Source organism: Ursus arctos, unplaced genomic scaffold (genome assembly GCF_023065955.2).
Source record: "Ursus arctos isolate Adak ecotype North America unplaced genomic scaffold, UrsArc2.0 scaffold_18, whole genome shotgun sequence".
In the NCBI taxonomy this organism is placed as follows: domain Eukaryota; kingdom Metazoa; phylum Chordata; class Mammalia; order Carnivora; family Ursidae; genus Ursus; species Ursus arctos.
Window position 1 is genome coordinate 30,429,498 of NW_026622852.1, and position 23,465 is coordinate 30,452,962.

The 23,465-nt window shown below is 39.0% G+C and overlaps 1 protein-coding gene across 12 annotated transcripts in view; it reads left to right on the forward strand.

The window, feature by feature from the left end:
* Positions 1-12,300: 12,300 nt before the first annotated feature.
* STX17 (syntaxin 17) overlaps positions 12,301-23,465 on the forward strand; it is a 67,629-nt gene continuing 56,464 nt past the window's right edge. For 3 of the 12 annotated variants that reach the window (XR_007190974.2, XR_007190971.2, XM_044386786.3), the window contains exons 1-2: positions 12,307-12,353; positions 19,194-19,379. Coding sequence is in view for 6 of the 12 variants with exons in the window: in XM_044386786.3 (XP_044242721.2) it covers positions 19,257-19,379 (123 nt within the window). In the remaining 6 variants the exon portion in view is untranslated. Of the gene's footprint in view, positions 12,598-17,792; positions 17,931-19,193; positions 19,380-23,465 lie in introns of those variants that run through there. The other 9 variants (XR_008959940.1, XR_007190972.2, XR_007190973.2 and 6 more) reach the window with 5 other exon arrangements.

A 23,465-nucleotide genomic window follows, 5' to 3' on the forward strand; every position in this document is an offset into this window, starting at 1 on the left:
CAAGAGAATTGGGAACTCTCATGCTTTCATAACTCATTTGATGATTTGGCACTTGGTGCTGTGATTTCAGCTCATTTTATGGCTTCCTATAACTTCCTATCAAAGATGCGGGGGTGCAGGGAGCATAATGGGGTTCTCTAGACATGCTGAGTAGGGACATGAAGGCCAGCATCATGCCCAATGTGTAATTCCTCCCACAGCAAAACTCAGACTCCTTGTGGCAAAGCTTTCCCTGGAAAAAAGGTCCATTTTACCCAAACTGTGTGGCTTCCATTGTTTTATCTATGTTTTCCTGGGGGAGAGCATCACCTCTTGAGTTAGTGAATTTGAAATTATTCCAATTCATATATAGAGCCTGGTGAGTATTTTCTACCCCTTTAGGTCTGTGTCTCTTAAAACGGACTGCACTTTAGAATTAAATGCCTGGTTTCCGCTTAGGAACAATTAAATCAGGATCTCTGAAGGTGGAGCCCAGACGACTATATATTTTTAAAGGTCTCCAGGTGGCTTTGTTGTGCCATCAGGGTTGGGAATCTATGCATCAGGTGGTTTCTTCTTCTTTTTCTTTTTTTAAGATTTTCTTTATTTGAGAGAGAGAAAGGTACTTTGCACACATGTGAGCAAGCCAGCAGAGGGGGAGGAGCTGAGGGGGAGGGAGAGGGACAAGCAGACTCCACGCTGAGTGTGGAGCCTGCTGCAGGGCTCTATCTCATGACCCTGAGATCACCGCCTGAGCCGAAATGAAGAGTCAGACCCTCCACCGACTGAGCCACCCAGGCACCCCACATCAGGTGGTTTTCTTATTTTTCCTCTGACCTCACCCTCACTGACAAACTGAGCCTCAGAAGGTGTGCCCAGCTGGGGAAACTCAGTTGTGAAACTGGAAAAGAAACCAATGGGATTGCAAAGCCAATGACACAAATGACATCATCTAGAACAAGTATTTATCCAGTGCTACATTCCAGGCCACCAGCTGTGAGCACGCCATAAATAACACAAGGCCCCTGCCCTCAATACCTTGTGCTCTAGTTGGAAAGACAGACATGTGAACAACTCTACGGCAGAGCAAAATTAAATGAAGATACTGTAGGAGCACAGGCTGGGGAAAGAAGGGAAGGGTTTGCGGGAGAGAAAGGATCTGGGATGGATCTTCGGGAAGGAGTAAAATTTTGATCAACAGAAAGGAGGCAGAAAGCATTCCACAGGGGGGAACAGCTTCAGCAAAGACACAGAAACAAGAAAGTGGATGAGATATTAGGGAATTACAGGAACCTGGTAGAGCGTCAGAAAATGGTGGGCTAGGTGGCTGGAAATTTAAACTTTGGAAGGCCTCAGAAGCCCCCAGGAGGAACTGGTAGGGGTGTATGAATCTGCTATGATGTGTGTCTTAGACGGAGGGACCACAACATGGGTTCAAAAATAGTGCCATGACCAGATCTGAAACAAATAGGAACATGGTCAACATGAATTTTGGTAAATACATCTGAGGTAAGTTAGTCATCCTGCCCTTAGGCAACCTTCTGTCTGCTTACCTGACCCCACTACTCTGGAAACCTGAATATACCTCTGTTGCCTTCTTTGTGTCTCTTACATTGTTCTTTCCGTTCAGAATGCATTTTCCTCCCTTCGTCGTTAATTTCTATGTATTGACCAAACTCTGAAGTCATCGTCTCTGTGCTTCTTTCTATAGCACTTTTTAAGGATAGCTAACAAGAGTGCTTGTCAATTATATTTATTGACATGTCTGTCTTTCCTTCCAGACTATGAGCCCCTAGAAGACAAGAACGGAATTTTAAACCCTCAATCACCAGGACTAGGCATAGTAGCTGGCTTGTTGGCCCTATAGATTGACTGAAAAAATGAATGGAAAAGCACTAAACCACGTGTTGGAAAGATTTAAACTTAGCAATCACGGGAGCACCAGGGAGGCTCAGTCAGTTAAGCACCGGACTCTTGGTTTCTGCCTAGGTCATGACCACAGAGTTGTGAGGTCGAGCCCTGCGTCCAGCCCTCTGTCAAGCCCCACACCTACTCACGCTCAGCGGGGAGTCTTCTTGAGATTCTCTCCTTCCCCTTCCCACTCTCCCTCCCCCTCTGTCCTCCCCACTCTTCAAGCATGCGCCCCTCTCTCCCTAAATGAATAAAGAAAGAAAATCTTAGCAATCATGTCCTTTAAGGTTGAAGTACAGGGATTCAGGAAATTTTTTCCATGTTTAAAAAACCATACACTCAGGTTTTAAACATTTCTCTTCCAAAGTGTTCACTTATGCAAGCAAAATGAGTTGCTGAACCCATCAATTTATTTCCATGGGGGAAGCAAAATTTCTTTCTTTGGAAATAATCTGTCAAAGAAATATTAAAGTTAATGTGTCTTTGGCTAGAGGAAATACAAATACCACTCAAAAGCCCCTGCAATCCATTGAGGCCTACAGAAGGGAAAAAATCCCCTAAGGGCTATGACAATGGTATTTGGGGGCTTGCTGGGTAGAGAAGAGGGAGGGTGGGACTCTTTGTGAATTTTGTTGATTTCCAATTCCTTAAATGTATTTCACTAGTTGGGGGATTAAAAGGTTTACTGGGGAGAGTGTCAGTTGTCAAAGGATTGAAGACAGATTCTATAATCCTGTAAAAGAGAGCTCCGGCAGCTTCTCCAACAGGAATCTAGAAATATTTGGTATCTTGGAAATCATTTTGCCCTATTGTTAAATTCTCTTAGTTCTTCTATGACGACCCTGCTGCGCCTGGAAGAAATGGCAACTTCCGTGAACTTAACTCATGTTGCTCTCATGCTCTCTTTGCAAGGCACTCTTTCTCCTGGCGGTCTATCAGGTTTAGCCTCACGTGCTTTGCTGCTGTGTTGTTAGGGGCACACATTAAGGATTGTTATGTCTTCTTGGAAAATTAACCTCTCTATCATGATGTAATGTGCCCCTCTTTATTGCTACTAATTTTCCTTGTCCTGGGAAATCTGCTTTGTCCAAAATTAATACAGCCATTTCTGCTTTCTTTTGATTAATGTTAGCATGGTCTATCTTTCTCCATCCCTTTACTTTTAACCTTTCTGTGTCTTTATTTTTAAGATGGGTTTTGTGTAGAAAACATATACCTGGGTCTTGTTTTTTGTTCGCATTGATAATCACGCTGACCAAAAAAATGGTGTAAGCCAGAGCATTCACGTTAAAGTGGTTACTGATACAGTCGGTTTAACACATACTATGTTTGTAACTATTTTCTATTTATTGCACTTATTTCTCCCCACCCCCTTTTTGCCTTCTCTAGTATATCAATTCTACTTCTTTTTAGATTTTTTTAGTGATTATGCTAGAGTTTATAGAGTTTCATTTTTTTTTTAAGTTTTATTTTTTAAAGTAATCTCTATGGCCCCACATGGGGCTTGAACGCATGGTCACACGTGGGTCTCGAACTCACGACCCTGAGATCAAGAGGCACACGCTCTTCCAACTGAGCCAGCCAGGCACCCCTAAGTATACCTTCAAATAACACTATCCCACTTTATGTGTAGTGCAGCCAGCTTCCAATAGGACTTTTCCCAACTCCTCCCTCCTATCCCTTAAGTTAGTGCCACCATTTATTTTACCTAATACATTATTACTTTTACTTTGAACTATTAGCTCAATGAAGAATAAGAAAACTAAAAGATTTTATTTTAATTTCACTTATTCCTTCTCCTGGGCTCTTCTTTCTTTATGTAGATCCAAATTTAAGATCTATATCATTCTCCTTCACCCTGAAGAACTTCTTTTAACATTTCTTGCAGAGCAGATCTACTGGAACTGAATTCCCTCTTTTTTTTTTTTTTTTTTTGATGGGGGGGATCTGAGAAAGTATTTTTTCTTCACTTGTAAAGGATAATTTTGCTGAATAGCGAATTCTAGGTTTGTGCTTTATTGGTTCTTTCTTTTTCTCCAACATTTTAAATATTTCTCTCTACTCTTTTCTTGCTTGCATGGTTTTTGATGAGAATTCTGATGTAATTCTTATCCTTGGTCCTTGTGTGAAGCAGACTAACAGCATCTTGTACAAATCCTCCATGATGCCTGTCCTGTGCCCTGAAACCTTCTGGAGTACAATCTCCCCACCCCCCAACATATTCTTTCTTTTTGTTTAACCACAGCCTGGAGATAGGACTTTAACACACACCTATTCTTTTTATTTATTTATTTATTTATTTATTTATTTATTTATTTATTTATTGCAATTGGAGAGAGGGGCAGAAGGAGATGGAGAGAGAGAATCTCGAGCAGATTCCACACTGAGCGCAGAGCCCAACTCAGGGCTTGATCCCATGACCCTGAGATCATGACCTGAGCCGGAATCAACAGTTGGCTGCTCAACGGCCTGAGCCACCCAGATGTCCTGGACACACTTATTCTTATACGTCCACCCCTTGGGTAGTTTCCAACAGTACTCGACTCCCAGCCTGTAGGGCTCTGCAAGGTTTGAAGGGAGGTGGAGTTGTAGAGATATAGTTGTCTTGTGGGCACCCAATCAGGCTTCTGTTTTAAGTCCCTTTAATAAAGCATTTTTCATGACGCTGGACTTGGCCTTTTTCTTTTGTCTTAGGCTCCTTCTGCCTTTGGAGGTCATTTTGCATACACCTCCCCTTCACAGAATATCACAGAATAGTTTTCGACAGGCCACGTGTTTTTTTCGCTCTGGCTTCTTTCAAGACTTTTTCATTATCTTTTTTTTTTTTTTTTCCGAGTTTGACCATGATATACCTAGGTATAGATTTTTTTTTGGCATTTATTTTGTTTGGTTTTCTCTGAGCTTCCTGCATCTGTGGTTTGGTGTCTGTCATTAATTTTGGAAAAAGCCATTATTACTTCAAATATCTCTTCTGCTTCATCCTCTTTCTCTTTTTCTTCTGGTATTTCAACTAGCGTATGTTACATCTTTTGAAATTGCCCCACAGATTTATCCTGTTCTTTTTTTTTTTCTTTTTTTTTTTCTGTTTTTTTCTTTGCATTTCAGTTTGGGAAGTTTCTATTGATGTATCTTCATACTCACTGATTCTTTCCTTGGGACCATGTCCAGTCTACTGACAAGCCCATCAAAGGCATTCATCATCTTCATTGCAGTGTTTTTTATTCCTGGCATTTTCTTTTGATTCTTTCTTAGAGTTTCCATCTCTCTGGTTACATTACCCATCTGTTCTTGCATGTTGTCAGCTTTTTCCATTAAGCCCCTTGCCATATTAATCATACTTATTTTAAATTCCCTATCTGATCATTACAGAATCTGTGTCATATCTGAGTCTGGTTCCGATCCTTGCTTTGTCTCCATAGATTATGTTTCTCTCTTGCCAATGAATAGCCCTTGTAATTTTTTGATGAAAGCCAGACATGATGTATCAGGTAGTAGGAACTGAGGGGAATAGGCTTTTACTGTGAAGTTTAGTGTTAATCTCCTAGGACTAAGCTATGTTTAATGTCTGCTGTACCAGTAGGTATCAGAGGCTTCAATTTTTTCTGGTATTTTTGTTTTTAAAATTTTCCTAAAAACTTCTTATATAGGTATTGCACCCTGCAGCTCTTTTAAACTATAATCCACTGATTATATTGGAGTGGTAGGGTGGTGGTAAGGTGTAGGGGAAAGGCAACATCCTATAATCCTATGATTAAGTTTCAGTCTTCTGATGGGCGTATGCCCTTGGGCTACGACTTTCACAAGTTTTTCTCAACCTTTCCCCTACCTCCCCCCTTAGGAGAGACAGGAAGGTTAAGAGGGGAGAGTTAGGTAACTTCTCATCTCCACCCACCCCTCCATAAATCTCTGGCTAAATCTTTTCCTTTGCAGAGGTGGCCTTTGTTATGGAGAAGGCCCTGGGTGTGTTTCAAAATGGTTTATTTTCCCCGTCCTCTGCCAGAAACATGAGGAGTTTTTTCTTGGCTTCGGAGCTTGGTGAGGTTCATAGAGGTAAAATCCATGGAAATGTGGGGTCCCCCCAAGGACTGCAGCCCCAGGAGTTTCTCACTGTCACGCAAGTCCACGCGTCACTACGTACAACGTGTCAGAGTTACGATTTAGATGTTCCTGCCAGCTTCAGATGTTCCAGAGGCTCTGTTTCAGGTAAGCTGATGTGGCTGTGATTCTCCGTAGTGACCTGTCTCTCCAGATTTTGGAGGGCAGTTTGCCCTGCAACCTCAATTCCCTGATGGGTCCAAGAAAAGTCACTGGTGCTTAAGTTTGATCCGTTTTGTTCTTGTTGTAAGGATGGAAGTGATGACTTTCAAGTTCTTTACATGATGGAGCTGAAACTAGAAGCCCTCAGAAGTCTGTAAAAGCAAACTCAAATAGCGCTGTCATTCATTCAATTTTTCACTTATAGGTACAAGGCATCGAACTGGAATCTATGGGTAGATACAGAGATAAGCAAAACATGGATCCTGCCCTCAGGGAGCTTACATTCTTTAAGAAAAAAAATTTTAATATGAATATAGTTGACACACAATGTTACATTAGCTTCAGGTGTACATAACACAGTGATTCAACATCTCTGTAGATTATGCTCTGCTCACCACAGTGCAGCTACCATCTGTCACCATACAGCACTGCTGCGGTGTCACTGACTATATTCTCTATGCTGCGCTTTTTGTCCCAGTGGCTTACTCATTCCGTACCTGGAACTCTGTACCTCCCACTCCTCTTCACCCATTTCGTCCATCCCCCACCCTCCCTTTCCTTCTGGCAAACGTCAGTTTGTTCTCTATTTCTGTAGGTCTGTCTGTTTATTCGTTTGTTTTAGACCTAGAGGGTATTGTGCTAAGTGAAATAAGTCAAACCGAGACAAATACCAAATGATTTCACTCAAATGTGGAACCCGGGGGCTTATATCCTAACATGGGACAGTACAAGCCAATGTCTCAACCCCTGTGCTTGAATGTGTTAGAGGCATGGAGAGGCATTAACTTGCCCAGCTCCCAGCGCAGCGGGGCCAAGCGGCAGAAGCTAAGAGCAACTTTCTTAGTTTTGCTTTATAAATATCATCATTTTCTATTTGTGCCACAACAAGGAAAAGGCTGAAAAGCATTGAGGATGGTAACAAGACAGATACTAAATTACTGTAATAAAATGTAGACAGTGATGTGTCAAAAAAAAGAGACCAGATTATAAGGTAGGTATTTGGAGGAGGCCGGCATTAAATTTAAAAATTCTAGAAATATGGGGAGAGGCCATATTTGGGGTGAACATGTAAAGATGAGTAGGATTTGGATGTGCAAAGAAGGAGGGGCAACTGGTGGAGAATACTTCACATGAAAGACACATGAAAGGATTGGGGAAAGGACTGGGATGAAGAATACCAAGGAATTAAATTTGATTAGAGCACCAGATGTGAAGGGGAGTAATGGGAGATAGAAAGCAAGGCTGCACCTGTGCCGAATTACTATCAATTTGCTTATCTGTATATCTGTCATATGATATTTATTTATTTATTTATTTATTTATTTATTTATGAGAGGGAGAGAGATGGAGGAAAGGGTAGAAGGGGGGAAGAGAGAGAGAGAGAGAATCTTAAGCGGGCTCCACACCCAGTGCAGAGCCCACGCGGGGCTCAATCTCACAACCCTGAGATCATGACCCGAGCTGAAATCAAGAGTCAGATGCTTAAAGGACTGAGCCACTCAAGGATTCCATCTATCATGTGATATTAACTGACATTCATGATAATAATAACTAAAGTACTATAAAATTCCAGGTGCCTTGCAAATTGCCAAAGTTTAAATAACATTTAATGATTCTAATGCTAAGTATGTTTACTGAGGTTTTTTGTTTGTTTTTTGTTTTTTTATGAGTAAAGCGATATTGGTTTATTAAGTGAAGATACAGAAAAAGCTCTAGAGTGAGAGAGGTTCTGACAGGGTTCCCAACAGGGCCTTTAGGGTTGGTCTTTTCTAGAAAGCTAACCAGGGAACTTAAATCCTTTTAACATCTCTATTGATATCACCATTGTCATTACAATAGAAATTTGCATCTTTGGAGCGAGAGATGTGGCTATGAGGAATTAAAGTCTTATGCAATAATTCTTGGTCACACCAAGTTTTGAGAATAATTAAGGTAATTAAAAGAACAGAAAGTGGTGTGGGTAGGGGAGTTTCTAGGTAGATGTCTGGCCATTTAAGATACTCTACATGTGAAATGATTATCAAATTCCTAATTGGTGAATGGTTGATGAGTGGAGAATTCCAGAGTTACTGTATGCCCACAGAGTTTACTCCTTTTGGTTTGATACAAAGTCTCTAAAACTGTAATATACATGAATAAACTGTTTGGTGATGTGGTGTGTGTGTATGTGTGTGTGTGCACATGTGTGGTGGTGGTGGTGGTGGTGGTGGTAGGGGATAGTAACGCAGAAAGTAGAGAGGTACTAAAGTTAACTGGAACCAGGCATTTGAATGTGCTCCAAACTCTTTCTTTTTTGTGCATCTAAACATTTTCACCTCCCTCCCCTCTCTAACTCTTTCGTGGCTATTTTATTTTCAAATGGATGAAGGGCTTTAACAAGAGTAGGGATTACTGTTGCTAATTCACCACTATCTCAGAGAAAGGTAATAGAAATAATATTAAGGAAGTATCTATTTCCTTATTTACTAAGAGGTTTTGTTTGTTTTAAATCAAGAATTGCTAGCTCTTTATTTTCCTTTTTTATTGTGAGATAAAGTATATAGGTCTTAGGTATACAGCTTGATGAATTTTCACATATGTAATCACACCATGTCAATATATAGAACATTTCCAGCACCCTAGAAAGCTCCTTTATGCCCTCTCCCAGTTAATGCCATCCCAAAGGTAACCACTATTTTCACTTTATTTTTAACCATTCTTCATCTCAGTTCCCAAGATGGTTGGAATGATAGAATGCACAAAGAAATAGAATACATTCAGAACTGCAGTAGATGTTTTAATAATTCATGGATCAAGAAAGAACCTAGTGAGGATAGGGGCTTTTAAATGTTTTTTGACGGATACCTGGGTGGCTCAGTAGGTTAAGCATCTGCCTTCAGCTCAGGTCATGATCCCGGCTAGCCCTGCATCTTGCTCCCTGCTCAGCAGCGAGTCTGCTTCTTCCTCTCATCTGCCCCTTCCCAGACTCATGCTGGCTTTCTCTCTCTCTCTTAAATAAATAAATAAAATCTTTTTAAAAATGTTTTTTGAACATAACCTGTAGTAAAAAAAAAAAAAAATACCCTCCCCCCCCAAAAAAACAAAAAAGGTGTTTTAACACCATGAACTAGGACATACCTATACTCATCTCTCCACAATTACAAATAGGATCTAAGAGCAGCATGGCTTCCTCTGATCTACCAGTTTATGGAGTGAAAAACAGGGTCACTAAGAGCTCTCTTATGAGCATCTTCTCCCTTCAAAAAACCAGTCAGCCTGAGGCTAGAATCCTAGCCCCAATTCCAAATTACTGGGAAAGGTATCTTATTGTTCCAGTTTGAGTCAGGTGTCTGCTCCTGGACCAATATCCTATGGTCAGGGGCATGCATTCAGGCTTGTACAAGATGGCTGCCAGAGGCTCATAACTGACAGCACGCAGATCTGGCAGGGAGAGGCAGTTCCCAGAAAAGGACCAGGCTGGGAAGATAACCTCAGAAGTCTATATTATTGTGCCAAATCTAAATTTGATTCTCAGGTTCTCCATATACTTGCTCTATGATACTAAAAAAAGTATTTCTTAATTCATATAGTGAATATATTATTATTTTCTTGGTCTTTTAAATGTTTTCGTGTTCCAAGAATTGTGCTAGATTCTAAGCAAATAATAATATATACGTTTTCTCAAGAAACAGCTTTATTCAGGTATGACTGACGTTCAAAAAACACATATACACATATTTAAAGTGTACAATTCGGGGGGTGCCTGGGTGGCTCAGTTGGTTAAGCATCTGACTCTTGGTTTCGGCTCAGGTCTTGATCTCAGGGTTGTGGGATCAAGCCCCATGCTCAGTAAGGAGTCTGCTTGAGATTCTTGTTGGGCTGGCTGAGAAAAAGAGGCCAAGACACCCAAGATGGCCGACTCTCCCGCCAAGATAACCGACTCTCCTGCCAAGATTTAAACCAAAACCTAGGCGGGAAGCCGAAACCCATCCTACCGACTTTCCTCACCCCCCAGCAGTACCCAATGAAAACCTGCCGCGACTCTCCAAGACAGACTTTCCCCACCCCCAGCAGTACCCAATAAAAACCCTCGCTGCCTTACCCTGGGCACGACTTCCCCGACTCACCACTCTTTCCTGAGTCGTGGAACCTCGCCCGAGGGTGCTTGCAATAAAGTTCATCCCTTGAACCATGTTTGCCTTGCTGTCTTGATTTCATTGGCGACGAGAAAAAAACCGAACAATTCTCTTTCTTCCTCTCCCTCTGCTCCCCTGCTTGCACGTGCATTCTCTCTTGCTCTCTCAAATAAATAAACAAATCTTAAAAAAATGCATTAAAAAATAAAATGTACAATTTGGTAAGTTTTGGTATATGCATAAACCCATGCAACTAGTACCACAATAAAAATAATGAACATATCCATCGCCCCCAAAATTTCCTCATGCCCCTTTATAATTCTTCCCTCTGCCCTCACCCCATTTAGCTATTATTCTTAATTCTTCAAATAGGTCCTGTAATTCCTTATAAACACAAACTTGATTCTACTATTTTTGAATGTGGTCTTTTCTCCCACTACATTTTTAAATTGGCAATTTAGAAAAGCTATTTCTCTAGCTACCTTATTGAACCTCGTTTCAGTTTCAATTCATTCCTTTGGGTTTTCCAAGTAAGCAATCCTAATATCTGAAAAGATTTTTTCCTCTTTTTCTTTCAAATATATATATTTACTGTTTTATTTAGTTTTGCCTTCCTATTTCAGTTAGGACCTGGGGAAAATGTTGGCTGGTAGCAGCAGGCCTGCCCTGACAACTTCAGGGCCCCCAGGCATGAAAACAAAGAGTTCCACACACTGTATGTTTAAATATTTAGAGATTATAAATCAAGCTAACAAACTGTTACGTTAAAAAGCTTTATCCTGCTACCTTGACACACCTAAATGATAGCAAACATACAGATAATAGCCCAGAAGGCTAGGTTCAAATTTAGAGTCCTTGAGTGCCACATCTCCCGATTGTAGTTGAGGCAGGTTTTCAGAACTTACTTTGAATGACCTTCATTTCAGAAGATCTCGTTTAACTGACCCTTGCATGAAAAACATTTTCCCATGGTATGGCTTAATACTTTAATATTTCTTCTTAAAATTAAAAATTTACAAGCCTTTCATTCCTAGAGTAAAACAAACATCAGCATTCATTATACCCACAAAGAATCTCCAAATTGCTTAGATTTTTTTTTGCTTTAGTTTAGAAATTGCTTTTTGCTTTTCAAGACATTCTCACAGGCCCCTAGTCTTCTTTTGTCTACAATTTCTACCTCTACTCCCACTCCATTGGGAGACCTTAAGACCTGAGTTTCCTGAGCTGTGGCTTGAACATCCTTATGATTTCTGAGGATAATATTGTCAGGGGATACATTCTAAACAAGTCATCTGCACATTCACAAACACATAAGAGAGGGTGGGGCTGGAAATGAGGTCATATGACCCAGACAGGGCTTCAAAGCCAGCCATCTGCTGGGTCATTGGTAGCAGCTGGTAACTGGAAGAGCTTGAGAGGGAAATTAGGAAACCCAGTGGAGTTCCAACTCTGTTACTAACTGGCTGAACTGCAGTGAGTCACTTAAAACTCTTTGTTTAACCTCAGCGTCATTATCAATAAAATCGGGATAAAGACAGTGGCATGAAGGACTCCCTCAGCTTTGGCGGGGAGGGAAATCACAACTTGTCTGAGCTTATATTTCTGTGCCTGTTACAGTTGTAAGACTTGTGTCCTGTCCACCTCACAGGGTTTTGGGGGACGAATGGGAGAAAGCACAACCTTTTGGAGCTTCAGTTTCTACATGTGTAAAAAGCTTAGAACACATGGCCAGCCCGCCAATAAAATTCCTGTTAAAACAGAAAAATGGACAGAAAAACTTTGCAAAACGTAGAAAGCTATGTATGTGTGAATTATGTCGTACTGAAAACACAACGCAGAGACCTAAAAGGTATTTGTGGGTCTCTCTCCTCCTAGCTCCAGTGTTGCAACCCCACAACACAAACCAAGACCACTTTCTTAAATCATTCCCGCGGCGGGGAGCCGTCACTGCGTCGGTACCACACCCCGTAGGGCCCAAAAGGGCCGGGAGGGGGCGTGGTCCAGTCCGGCCAGCCCCCTCATGACGCCCCGCCCCGTCGCGCCCGCGCCTGCGCCGTGCACACCAAGCGGCCTCGAGCGCCCCGGCGGGAGGTAAGGGGTTTGCGGGAGGTTGCTTCGGGGGCGTCAGGCCCTGACCGGCTTCGTGGGCTGGGCGCTGAGCCCGCGCGCGGGACAAGCGCCCGGTGGGAAGCCCGGCATCAGGTCCGGAGTGCGAGCGCTTTGAGGGCTCCTCCCGGCTCCAAGAAGTGACGGTTTCGTTTTTGGAAGCCCTTTTCGAAGCGGGTGCTGGGAGGCCGCCGACAGGGCGAGCGCGGCGGCCTCCCAGGGTCGCGAGGTGGGAAAGTTTCCTGCACCTGCCCTGCCCGTGACGCTGTGTGTGCCCTAGGGCGTCAGGGTCGCCCGGCCGCTTGGTCCCGAGACCGCCCGTGCATCCGTTCTCTGGTGGGGGCGTCTGGTGCTTGTGGCCCAGGGGCGCCGTGGGCGACACTGCGAGGGGTGACGCGAAGTTCGGGGGCAGTGAGGGCAGGACCGGGAGCCAGAGGTCGGAGCCTCCAGTCAGGCCGACCGGGAGGTGGGTCTGGAAGGTCCCGCATCTGGACTCCCTCCTAGATAAATTAGGAATCGGAGGGTTTAGAGAGGAGACCATATGGGAGGACCGGGGGCCATGACTTTTCTTTCCAAAATCCGTGCCCCGTCCCCCAGTGAGAAGCACAGGGAGACGTGCCTGAGGACATTCGGGGCCACCACTGGGAGGACTTGCGGGGTCTCTAGGCTAATGGATGGTGTTGTTCATCGCTTTTGGGGGAGTGGAAGGTTGCTGGCTGTTTTGGACTTTTTCTGAGAAGTGGGGCTTTTTATTTATAAGTAACCTAAGTAATGTAGTGAACCTCCCAGTACTTTTCCTCAGGGGAAACGGGAGTATTAATGGTACTCAGCTGATAGTAGTTGTAAGCACTGAAGGGTAGGTAGTTTGTAGAGCACCTGGCACCCCGGCCCGCGCAAGTGTTAGTGCAGTTCTTCAAAATGTTTCAGCTGTCTTCTGGGAAACATCAGTTCAGACATTTTTAGAAAGCCTTTTTATTTTGAAATAATTTTACAATTACAGAGAAGTTGCAAAGGTAATAGAGTTCTCTACAGCTTCCTTTAATGTTAACACCTTATATAACTGTAGTACAATTATCAAAAGTTAAAGTATCAGTGTTACAATTCTATTAAGTGAACTACCACCTTTTTTCAGATTTCTTAATTTTTTATACTAATGTCCTTTTCTTTCTGTTCCAGGATCCAATGTAGGATCCCACCTTGCATTTAATTTGGCATGGCTCCTTAGTTTTTTCTTCTCTTTCCTCACCTTGACACTTTAGAAGAATCCTGGTCAATTATTTTGTAGTGTGTCCCTCAGTTAGGTTTTTTCTGATGTTTTCTTGTGATTAGATTAAGGTTATCCTTTTTTTGTTGATACCACAGAAGTGGATGTACCCTTCTCAGTTCATCATATGAGGGGTTCATGACACATTGCTTTTGATATTACTACTGATCACTTGGTTAAGGTGGTGTCTGCCAGGATTCTCTCATGTAAATTTACTACTTTTCCCTTGAAATGAATCGATATCTTGGGAGAGTTTTTAAACCATGCGATATCTTGTTTCTCCTCAAACTTTTACTTGCTGATTTTACCATCCATTGGTGGATCTTGCCTTAAGTGATTATTACTGTGATGTTCTAATGGTGATTTTCTGTTTCCCTCATTCCTTCTTCTTTTATTAATTGGAGTTCTGTAAGGAAGAGCTGCCCCTTCCCATTTATTTATTAAGTAATTTTTTTGTATCACTATGGACTCATTTATTTTACTGTTCGTTTTTTTTTGTTGTTGTTATTTATTTTATGTCTCAAATTGTTCCAGCTTTGGTCCCTGAGAGTTTTTTCAGGTTGTTTCCTTTTGACAGGCCTCCATCACTTTTTGAGAACTTCCTTACACTCAGCACCATAAGATGTTCCAGGCTTCTTGTGTTTTCCCTGCCTTAGCCCTGGAATCAACCACTTCTCCAAGGGCCCATAGTTTCCTTTTTGGAGAGTGGTATTTAAACACCAAGATCAGGGCACTAGGTGTGCTCATTGTTATTGGAATATTACTGTTTGTGGTTCCTGGAAGAAGACAGGAATATATATAAATATATGTATTTTTTATTTTTATAAATAAATAAAACATATTATATATTATTTATGTAATTATAAAATATTAAATATTTTACTTATATTTATTTTATTTATATTATTTATATTCATTATGTTTATTTGTGAATATATATATATTTCCTAGCTATATACATATATCCACATACCATGGATATACACACACACATCCATGCATACACAAAGATTTGTTTTTGTATTTATCCGTGTATATGTACTCATATATCTGTATATATATATTTTTAAAAAACAAAAATTCATTCTTAGAGTTCCATTTGTAAACCAACACCACAGGGTTCATTCTAGACATGCCCCTTATTTGTTACTTGTTCCGTTGATAGAAATCTGGCTTCTGTGTTCTACAAAATATTCTCTTATTTGCTCAATCCTCACATACACATAAAGGATTTTCAGGATTTCTAACCCATACTCCTATAAAAAACAAATTAGCTAATTAGAATACAGTATAGTTGTGTATAGTTCTTTTTGTCTTTATCCTTGTAGTATGCAGTTAAAATAGTGTTTTCCAGAGTTACCTGGATTATTTTCTTCCCCTATTTTTCAGTGTGGTTATGCTATTCACTGGTAATACAGTTTTGTTTTTATTAGTTTGTGTTCCATTTTGTGTTCTTCCACATTTTGATTTTTTTAGTTTTCAGAAATTCATTCTTTGTAATGTAAAGTTCTGTGAGTTTTGACAAGTGCATATAATTGTGTATCTATCACCACTGTCACGACACAGAACAATTCTATCACCCCAAATATTCCATTACACTTAAAAAAAAATGTTGCAAGGAAATCAGCTTTACAGAAATTTGGGAAATTAGGCATTTTTGTGTGTTGTCTTTTTCATAGGCATATTTTACACAGTTGTGATGTTAACGTAAATTTTATTTTTGTCATTTATATCAGAAATATGTTCCAATTTTTTGACTGAAAAATCAAATGCTGAAATACATTTACTTGTTTTTCAATTATATTTTAACACCACATTTTGTGTGTTGGATTACATACCTTCCTTTAACAACTTAGAAACCTTATTTGAGCCTTTTTGTTATTGGAGCTACGGCTGGACAACTTTCTGTTTCGGTAACATCATGATTTATGCAATTATTTGTTATGTTCTCATTTTAGTGTATATATGCATTTTATTATAATTTTATAAAAATGGAAATGGTGGAGAGAAGAAAAAAATACCGGCCAGAAGGAGACCAAGAGTTGTAAAAGTCTCTTGCGAGGTTCTTGGAGCAGAATGTCTTCCCTGATAGATGGTCCTTATGAGGCAGTAGGTTTTCCTTGGAGATGGAAAGCTGAGGGGCAGAATCATGCGTAACTCTGACCTGGAAATAATCACTTTTGGAACTGAAAAAAATCTATCATGGTAGCAGAGGGAACAGTGCAAACAAGTCAAATATCTAATAATTGGGGTTTGTTACGTACACTATAAAATGATTAGTGGAGGAGAAGACAGAATCATTAGAGTTGTATGTCAAACGATACATAAATTTTAGAGGTAGATGGGATATAAAAGGGCATCTAGACAGAGGGAGCATCACTGCAAAGCCAGAAGCAGAGATTGGGTGATAATGCTTAGATTGTGTGGATCTATTTATGAACATTGTATTTTCTTGTTCAAAAAATAGGGAACTCTAGGAAGTTTTTGTTCAGAGGAGTAGCATGTTGCAAATGGTGTTTTCAGTATATTAATTGGTGGTAATCTGAGGAAAAATTGGAGAGGAGAAAGAGTCTAAAGGCAGGCTAATTAAGACACTTGTAAGCTGCTGTGCATATTGCAGTGTTTTGAGTGATGGGATTAGAAATGCTGAAGAAGGGATGTGTGAAGAAATATTTTAGTTCCGTCAGCATCTTTTGAGAACGAGGTATGGTAAAAAAAAAAAAAAAAAAAAAAAAAAAGAAAAGAAAAAAGGGTGGTAGATAAAAAGAAATCTTCCTATAGGATATAACCTGCATGGTAGGAAAAAATGCAAGCAATGTGATAAACTGGGAACATTGTCAGACAAATAATTGATAATTTATGAGTCTATTACCTGTTAAATATAGTAAGAAAAAGATATCCCCTGTAGATACATAGCACTAGCCAGCAATTCATAAGAAGAAATGTAAATGGCTAATGCCACCAGTAATTTAAGGAATGCAAAATAGAACAATAATGAGACACCGTTTCTGAATGTCTAAGGAGTATGGTAGTACCATGTATTGGTGGGAATATGGGTAAGTGGATATTTTGATATGTTGCTAGTGGGCATGTAAACCTGCACAACCTTTTGGGACATTTGGCATCAAAAGCCTTTAAAAAATGTGTGTACCCATTTGATTTCTAATTACTTATTTTGAAGAAACATCATAGATGGTAGTATGGATTTATGTGTAAGAAGGGTAATTAACAGAGTGCAGTATATAATATTGGAAAATGGGGAACAACCTAAATAACCAACAATAGATTAAATTATGGAGCATCTATGTAATGTAACGCTATACTGCTATAAAAGATGTATTATAGAAAAATAGTAATTTACATGGAAAGATTTGTATTATATTTAATCAGGTTATTCAAAAGAAATCCTTTCCTCTTTCATTCACTCGTTTATGCACCCAGTAATAGTATACTTTATTATATTTATAGGTCGTTGGCATTCATCTCGTTTGGGTTTATTTTATCGTTAAAGTGTGCTTTTTAGTACTTCTTTTAATGAGGGGGCTTGCTTGTAAATTATAAACTCTGTTATGTCTGAAAATGATTATTTTGCCTTCGCTTCTGAATAATAATTTACCTGGGTATATACCAACTCTCTCAGCACTTTGAGGATATTCCTGTCTTTGGGTATCTTGCTTTGATAAAAAGTTTGCTGCTTTTGTTGCTTTAGTTTATCTTTATCTCTGGTTTGCTTTTTTAAAAGATTTTTTTGTTTGCCCTTCACATTCTGCAATTTCCCTTCCATGTATTGGTAAATTTTTTTTAAATTTATGCCGCTTGGGGCTTATGTGCATTTTCAGTTTGAGGTCTTGCATCTTAATTCTTAGCATGTTCTCTTTGAATAATGCCTTTTCACCACTTTCTTTATTCTTCCCTTATGGGACTCCTATTTGTTATTGAGCTTCTCATTTTATGTTTTGTTTTTCATCTCTTTATTCCTCTGTGTTCTGACTGATATCTTCCAATCAATAATTCTCCCTTCAGCTACATAGTTTATTGTTTAACCCATTTTTGAGATTTTTATTTCTCAATACTATTCCATAGTATTATCTAATTTTTAAAAGGATTCTGTTCCTTCATTTATATCTTTGAGTATTTTTAACTCTACCTATTTTAATTTTCTTTTTAGACTATTATCTCTAGTCCCTTAGTTATGAATTTTTCTGTTTCGTTGGGTCTGTGGACTGTCGGCAATGAACTTCTGTATGTATCTCCAATTCCCACTCACTACTGTAGCTGTTGAACTCTCTTTATTTTTGGTATGTGAAGATTTCCCTTTTTTGCTTTCGAGCTTAAACATAAAAACCAAGTTACTAAATTGTCTGTACAACCAACACTTCAAGATTTTCAGCTGTGAAAGAAAGAGAAACAAAATTATTTAGATTTATAGTTCTTAATGCCTCTGCAGTGATAGTCTCTTTTTTCAATATCATAAAAGTAATGGACTCTGTCCTCTGAAATAACTCAAAAATACATTCACAATTATTCATAAAGATTCAGGGACTCCATAAAGTGTATTTGTGAACCTCTGTCTGTATGGACCCTGGTTTAAGACCCCATAATCCATTGCGATTAGCATAGCCATTTTTTTTTTTTTTTAATATGGGAGAGGTTGTGGGCTAATGAGATGGCATGAAAGCAAGGTTGCACAACAGTGGTTTTCAAGCTTAGTTAAGTAGTGGAGCCTTTTACTCATGTAAAAGTCTAATATGCCCAAATTTATGAAATAGATATAAATGTTCTCCAGTTGAAGCAGGCATGGGGTCCTGGAGCCTGTTCACTTACTACCCTCTACCCTCACCTACCCTGGCCTCAAAGGCATACTCTTGGACATTCTGGAACACTGGTAGGAAACTATTGGTGAATTAGAGCAGTTGATTGTACTCTCAGGAATCCTGGGTTCTTATTCCAGCTCTGTCACTGGTTATTTGTATTGGTTTTAGACAACACTAATCACTTTGTAAGAAAGGGAAGAGGCAGTTAAAGGACATCAATGAGAAGAGTTGCATATGATGTTATAATATATTTGAAGTATATAATTACATAGTTACATTATGAGGTTAGAAATGGAGTTTGATACAAGCAGAAATGTTATGAAATTTTTTCTTATTTTGCCATTTGACATCTTTTTAAAAAAAGATTAGTCATTGTCCAAGATACATCGGGAAATGAAAAATTGGACAGTAAACTCATAGTTTAAAAATAACAAAGGTATTCAAGTGAATACATTCTTATTTGGAAAAGAACTTGGAAAGACATACGTCAAAATGGAAAGAGTAGTTAACTATGGGTGAGGAGATGATTGATTTTATTTTATCCTCTTTTTTGTGTTTTCTAAATATTTTAAAGTGCATATATATCTGTAGAAAGAAAAAAGTTTCAAAATAAAAGGTTTCTTAAAAAAAGTCATACAAGTTCAGAATTAAGTTGAATATGTATTTAGAATAAATTATAAAATTAATTGTTGGCTTTTATAAATAATAGAAACTGATTAAAAGCATTCTTAAATATTTCCCTTTTAGGTTTTTCTGTGTTAGTGGAGAAGACAGTTGCTGCACGTAGAAGTGACACAGCATTTTTTTAGGATGTCTGAAGATGAAGAAAAAGTGAAATTACGCCGTCTTGAGCCAGCTATCCAGAAATTCATTAAGATAGTAATCCCAACAGATCTGGAAAGGCTAAGAAAGCACCAGATAAATATTGAGAAGGTGGGTTTTTTCATTTTCTACCACAAGAAACAGTTGCAAATTCTGATTTATACTTGTGCATTTCAGCCAAATTTAGAATATCAGATAAGAGGCTTTGGTAAACCGTCCATCTCCTATTGATTTAGTAACATTCATTTTTTTCATCTGGGTTTTTGGTTTACAAGTACACCTCATATTCCTTTTTTAGGGAGGGATATAAGAATAGAAACTATACCTTTTAAGTTGTACAATACTGACATATAAGGCAGGTAATAATTAAAATACAAATTGTTTGATAGTGCAGCATAATGTGAAGGCAGTGAACTTTGGCTGATGGGCCTGCCTTAATTTCATTCACCCCATGGCAAGTTTTTTGAACTTTGGTGTCTGTCAGTAACTCCTATCTTCTTCAGGTGCACATAGAGTAAAGAGGTACATCATTGTGTGATATGACGGAATTTCCCAAATTGACTTCTTCCCTTTGAGGAAAGTCCCAAATTGAGAAATACCACCCAGAGGTGAGTTTAGGAAATAAGTAGAGGGAAGAACTAGTCTCCGTGGATCGTGGTGAAGGTTGCATAGAACCTGGACTGGCCCGCGTCTGGTGGAATAGTTGTGGCATTCATGGGAACATCAGGTTTACTGAGCACTGAGCATTGACTTGGCAGATTATGTTGTTTTATTTATGTAGGACAGGTCAATGGGATTTACTCCTTCAAAAAGACCTCCCCGGGATAAATTTTAAGCTGTGTGGTCCTCCATTAATTTTTTGTGGTGGGGGGTGGGGTGGAAGTGGTCATTAAGCTAGTATATGTTTATTCAGTATAAACAATATTTATCACCCTCACCTGAGTACCTTATGCAACTAAAAAGAGTGTCAGCTTTTCTTGCCCCCGTAAATACCATCTGTCTTCCTAGTATTTAAGTCTTTTCAAAAAGTATAGAAAATAAGCACCAGGAATATTAAGATGAAAATTTCAATGCAAATATGAAGCTATCTAGAATTCAAAATTGCTATTTTGTCATCTCTTAAGTTTTTCTTTATTCATAAATAATAAGTACTGTGACTTTTTAGGATGGAGGAGTTTTCTAGTAAACTGGTTATTCTTGTCATGAACAGAAACAAATTACAGAGCTCCATGCTTTGACTAATGAGGAGGGCTCGTTCTTTTAGCACTATAACAATATAGAAGTCGAGTTGTTTACTTTGGTTGATCATATCTGGGTGGCAGGTTGATAAGGTGTGTTTTAAAGTCCTGAGCTCATATCAAAGTGCTCAGTTACAAAAATGACTAGAGTTTGGCAGATGAATTATTCTGAAAGCGAGACATAGGTGGACTATGGTCTATTAAGATCATCTCTTTCCTTTATTGCCCTATATTACCTTTGAGGTTTGGCATGTCTTAGATTTCCCTTTTCTTATACTTATTCTGTATAAAGGATCTTATACCCTCAGATCCTAGCCACATGTACCACCCATTCAGTCATCAATGGAAAAGCCAGAACCCTGGGAACAAGGAAGGTAGGGATAGGAAAGAATTTATTATTGTTTTGATTAGTTGTGCCAAACTTCATAAGAAAATTATTCCAGAGTTATATTGATCTTTCTGTGCCATAATATTTTTCCTTTAGCATTTTGTGAAAGTTTTACTTAATGTGAAATTTTTAGACAATGTCAGAATAATTTTAATTTACAATATAGGTGATGTCTGAAGCTAAGCAAACTCATGCTGATCTGTATTTTATTCCGTATTCTTGATCATTATACTGTAGGATTTCTAGTTTTATTATGAAAGTGATTTTTTTATGTATATAAGATTGAATATCATATTTTAATAGTTTATGGCAATGTAAAAAGATTTAAAAGCTGCCGTGTTCACTGTGGACAAGAGAGTTAAGAACTAGGTTTGGACTCCAGGTGTTTGACAGTGCCTCACTTTAAAAAAGGCATATTCTTCCTGGGGGAAGGGTGTAGAAAGATAAAATATTTATTATGTTAGCCATCAGTCATCCACTATGAATTTAAAAGAAGAAAGTCACACTGAAGGGAAATTGAAGGTAAGCCTTGGTGGAGGGATTCTGCAACATCTGAAAACAATGAGAGTAGTGTGCTGTGGACACCTGGGACTGTATTCCATAGGTCCTTCAGCATTACATTTTATTACACATGATAGACTTGGTTAGAATGCAGTGCTGAAATTTGAAGTGTTAGCATTCAGCTTTCTTGGCTAACATACGATAGGCTTAAGCATAGTTAATAGAAACAAGATAATATGCTTGGAACGTAATTTTCTTTGTTTCATATTGTAGGGTTAGGAGAAAGCTTACTGTGTAGCATGTACCGTGTTAGTATATGGTTAAAGTGCAAGGGGCAGAAAACCCCAAAATAGTGTCTTAAATCAGACCTTTTTTTGTTTTTGCTTTTATTTTTAACCGCTCATAGTTACAGAGGCACTACGGGGCTGCAGTGGCAGCTCAGCAGTCATTAAAGACCCAGGCTCTTTTTATCTTGCTCTCTGATCCTTAACTTGTTTCTATCTTGCATGTAAAATAGCAGCTCCAACCTCAGCTAGCTATTACATTCACATTCCAGCTAAGATGAAATAACGAGAATCATGTTTTTGCTGTGTTCCTTTTCCTGTCACTTCTCTTTTTTTCTTTTAAAGAGAATCTTCCTGTTCTTGTTTCATGGATGCAGTATCATAGCATCTCTCTGGTGGTTTTATTATTATTTTTTTTAAGTTTTTACCTGCTTCTTTGTCTGTTTTCCCTGAGTTTCTTTATTCTTTCTTCCCCTTTAAATTTATTTTTTGTTCTCTCTCCCCCCACCTCCCTTCCTCCTTTCTTCTTTGTGTCAGCCTGCAGTATTATGGGCATTCCTTGGCTAGCTGTTGCTATTTAAGAGTGCTAATTGGAAGGTATTTGTTGGTAGCAGGAAGTAGGTGGGGTCTTGCTACCTGGAGGGGTGAGCAGGTGAAGGATCTATTTTAATGGGGAACCACCAGATACTCTTCTGGAATGTGGTCTTCTGTGGTGATAGGGGCAGTGTAGTTGCTTGGGCCTGCAGAGAGAGCAAAATTTGGTAAACTACCTCTTCCTTACATAAACTTCCAAACTATCCTTTTGCCCTACCATACACATCCTCCTGACTACTTGGTAGCCCTGGTTACCTAGTCTTTCAGGGGTGGTGGTGTGTCTGTTGGCTTGTCACTCACTGCCTCTCCCACACCACTCACTCCTTCTGCAGCCTCATGGTGCAGCTTTCTCAGATCTTCTAAGTCAGTTGCAGCATGTCTGTAATCTTTCCAGCTTCTAAAATTTTATTAAAATTTCTTGTCAACTGTTATCTTCTGTTGTATTTTCATGACTCTCGTGAATGTATACCTTTTAAAGTTCTTTATTGCTATTTCAGTTGGGTTTTAGAAAAGAGCAGAGGTAAATGCTTGTGTTCAATCTTCCAGGCTTAATGAGAAGGGGAGTCATTAATTATAAGAAATAAATGTCTGTTAGCGTTTCCTAAGTGTTGGTGTTTGCTGTTTCTTTTATTGTTAGCACTGAAAAGTTCATAAAAGATTAGGTTTCTTTCTTTTTTTTTTTTTTTAATTAGGTTTCTAACCTCAAGAAGTATACAGTCCAGTTAAGGAAATAGTCAGAAAATAATAGTGACATATAATTAAGTGCGAAAGTGAGTGGCATGGACTCTTCAGAGGTTAGGTATGAAGCACAAACTATATGGTACAAAATCAAACCTAATCAGTCTCATTGATTTGTTTATATGTGTATATATATATATATATATATATCAGTCTAATTGATTTGTTTTATATCTGTGTGTGTGTGTATAAATCACTTCATGTATAAGAACCTTATAATAATAATATACTTCCAATTCCTCTCTCAAGGTCTTTATAGTATTAATGTCATATAATTTGCTTCTGTGTATGTTATTACCCAACAATACATTGTTGTTATATTTGTCTTTAAACAGAGTTTTCTTTCAGAGAGATTTTAAAAATAAGAAAAAAGGGGCACCTGGGTGGCACGGTCATTAAGCATCTGCCTTCGGCTCAGGGCGTGATCCCGGCGTTCTGGGATCGAGCCCCACAT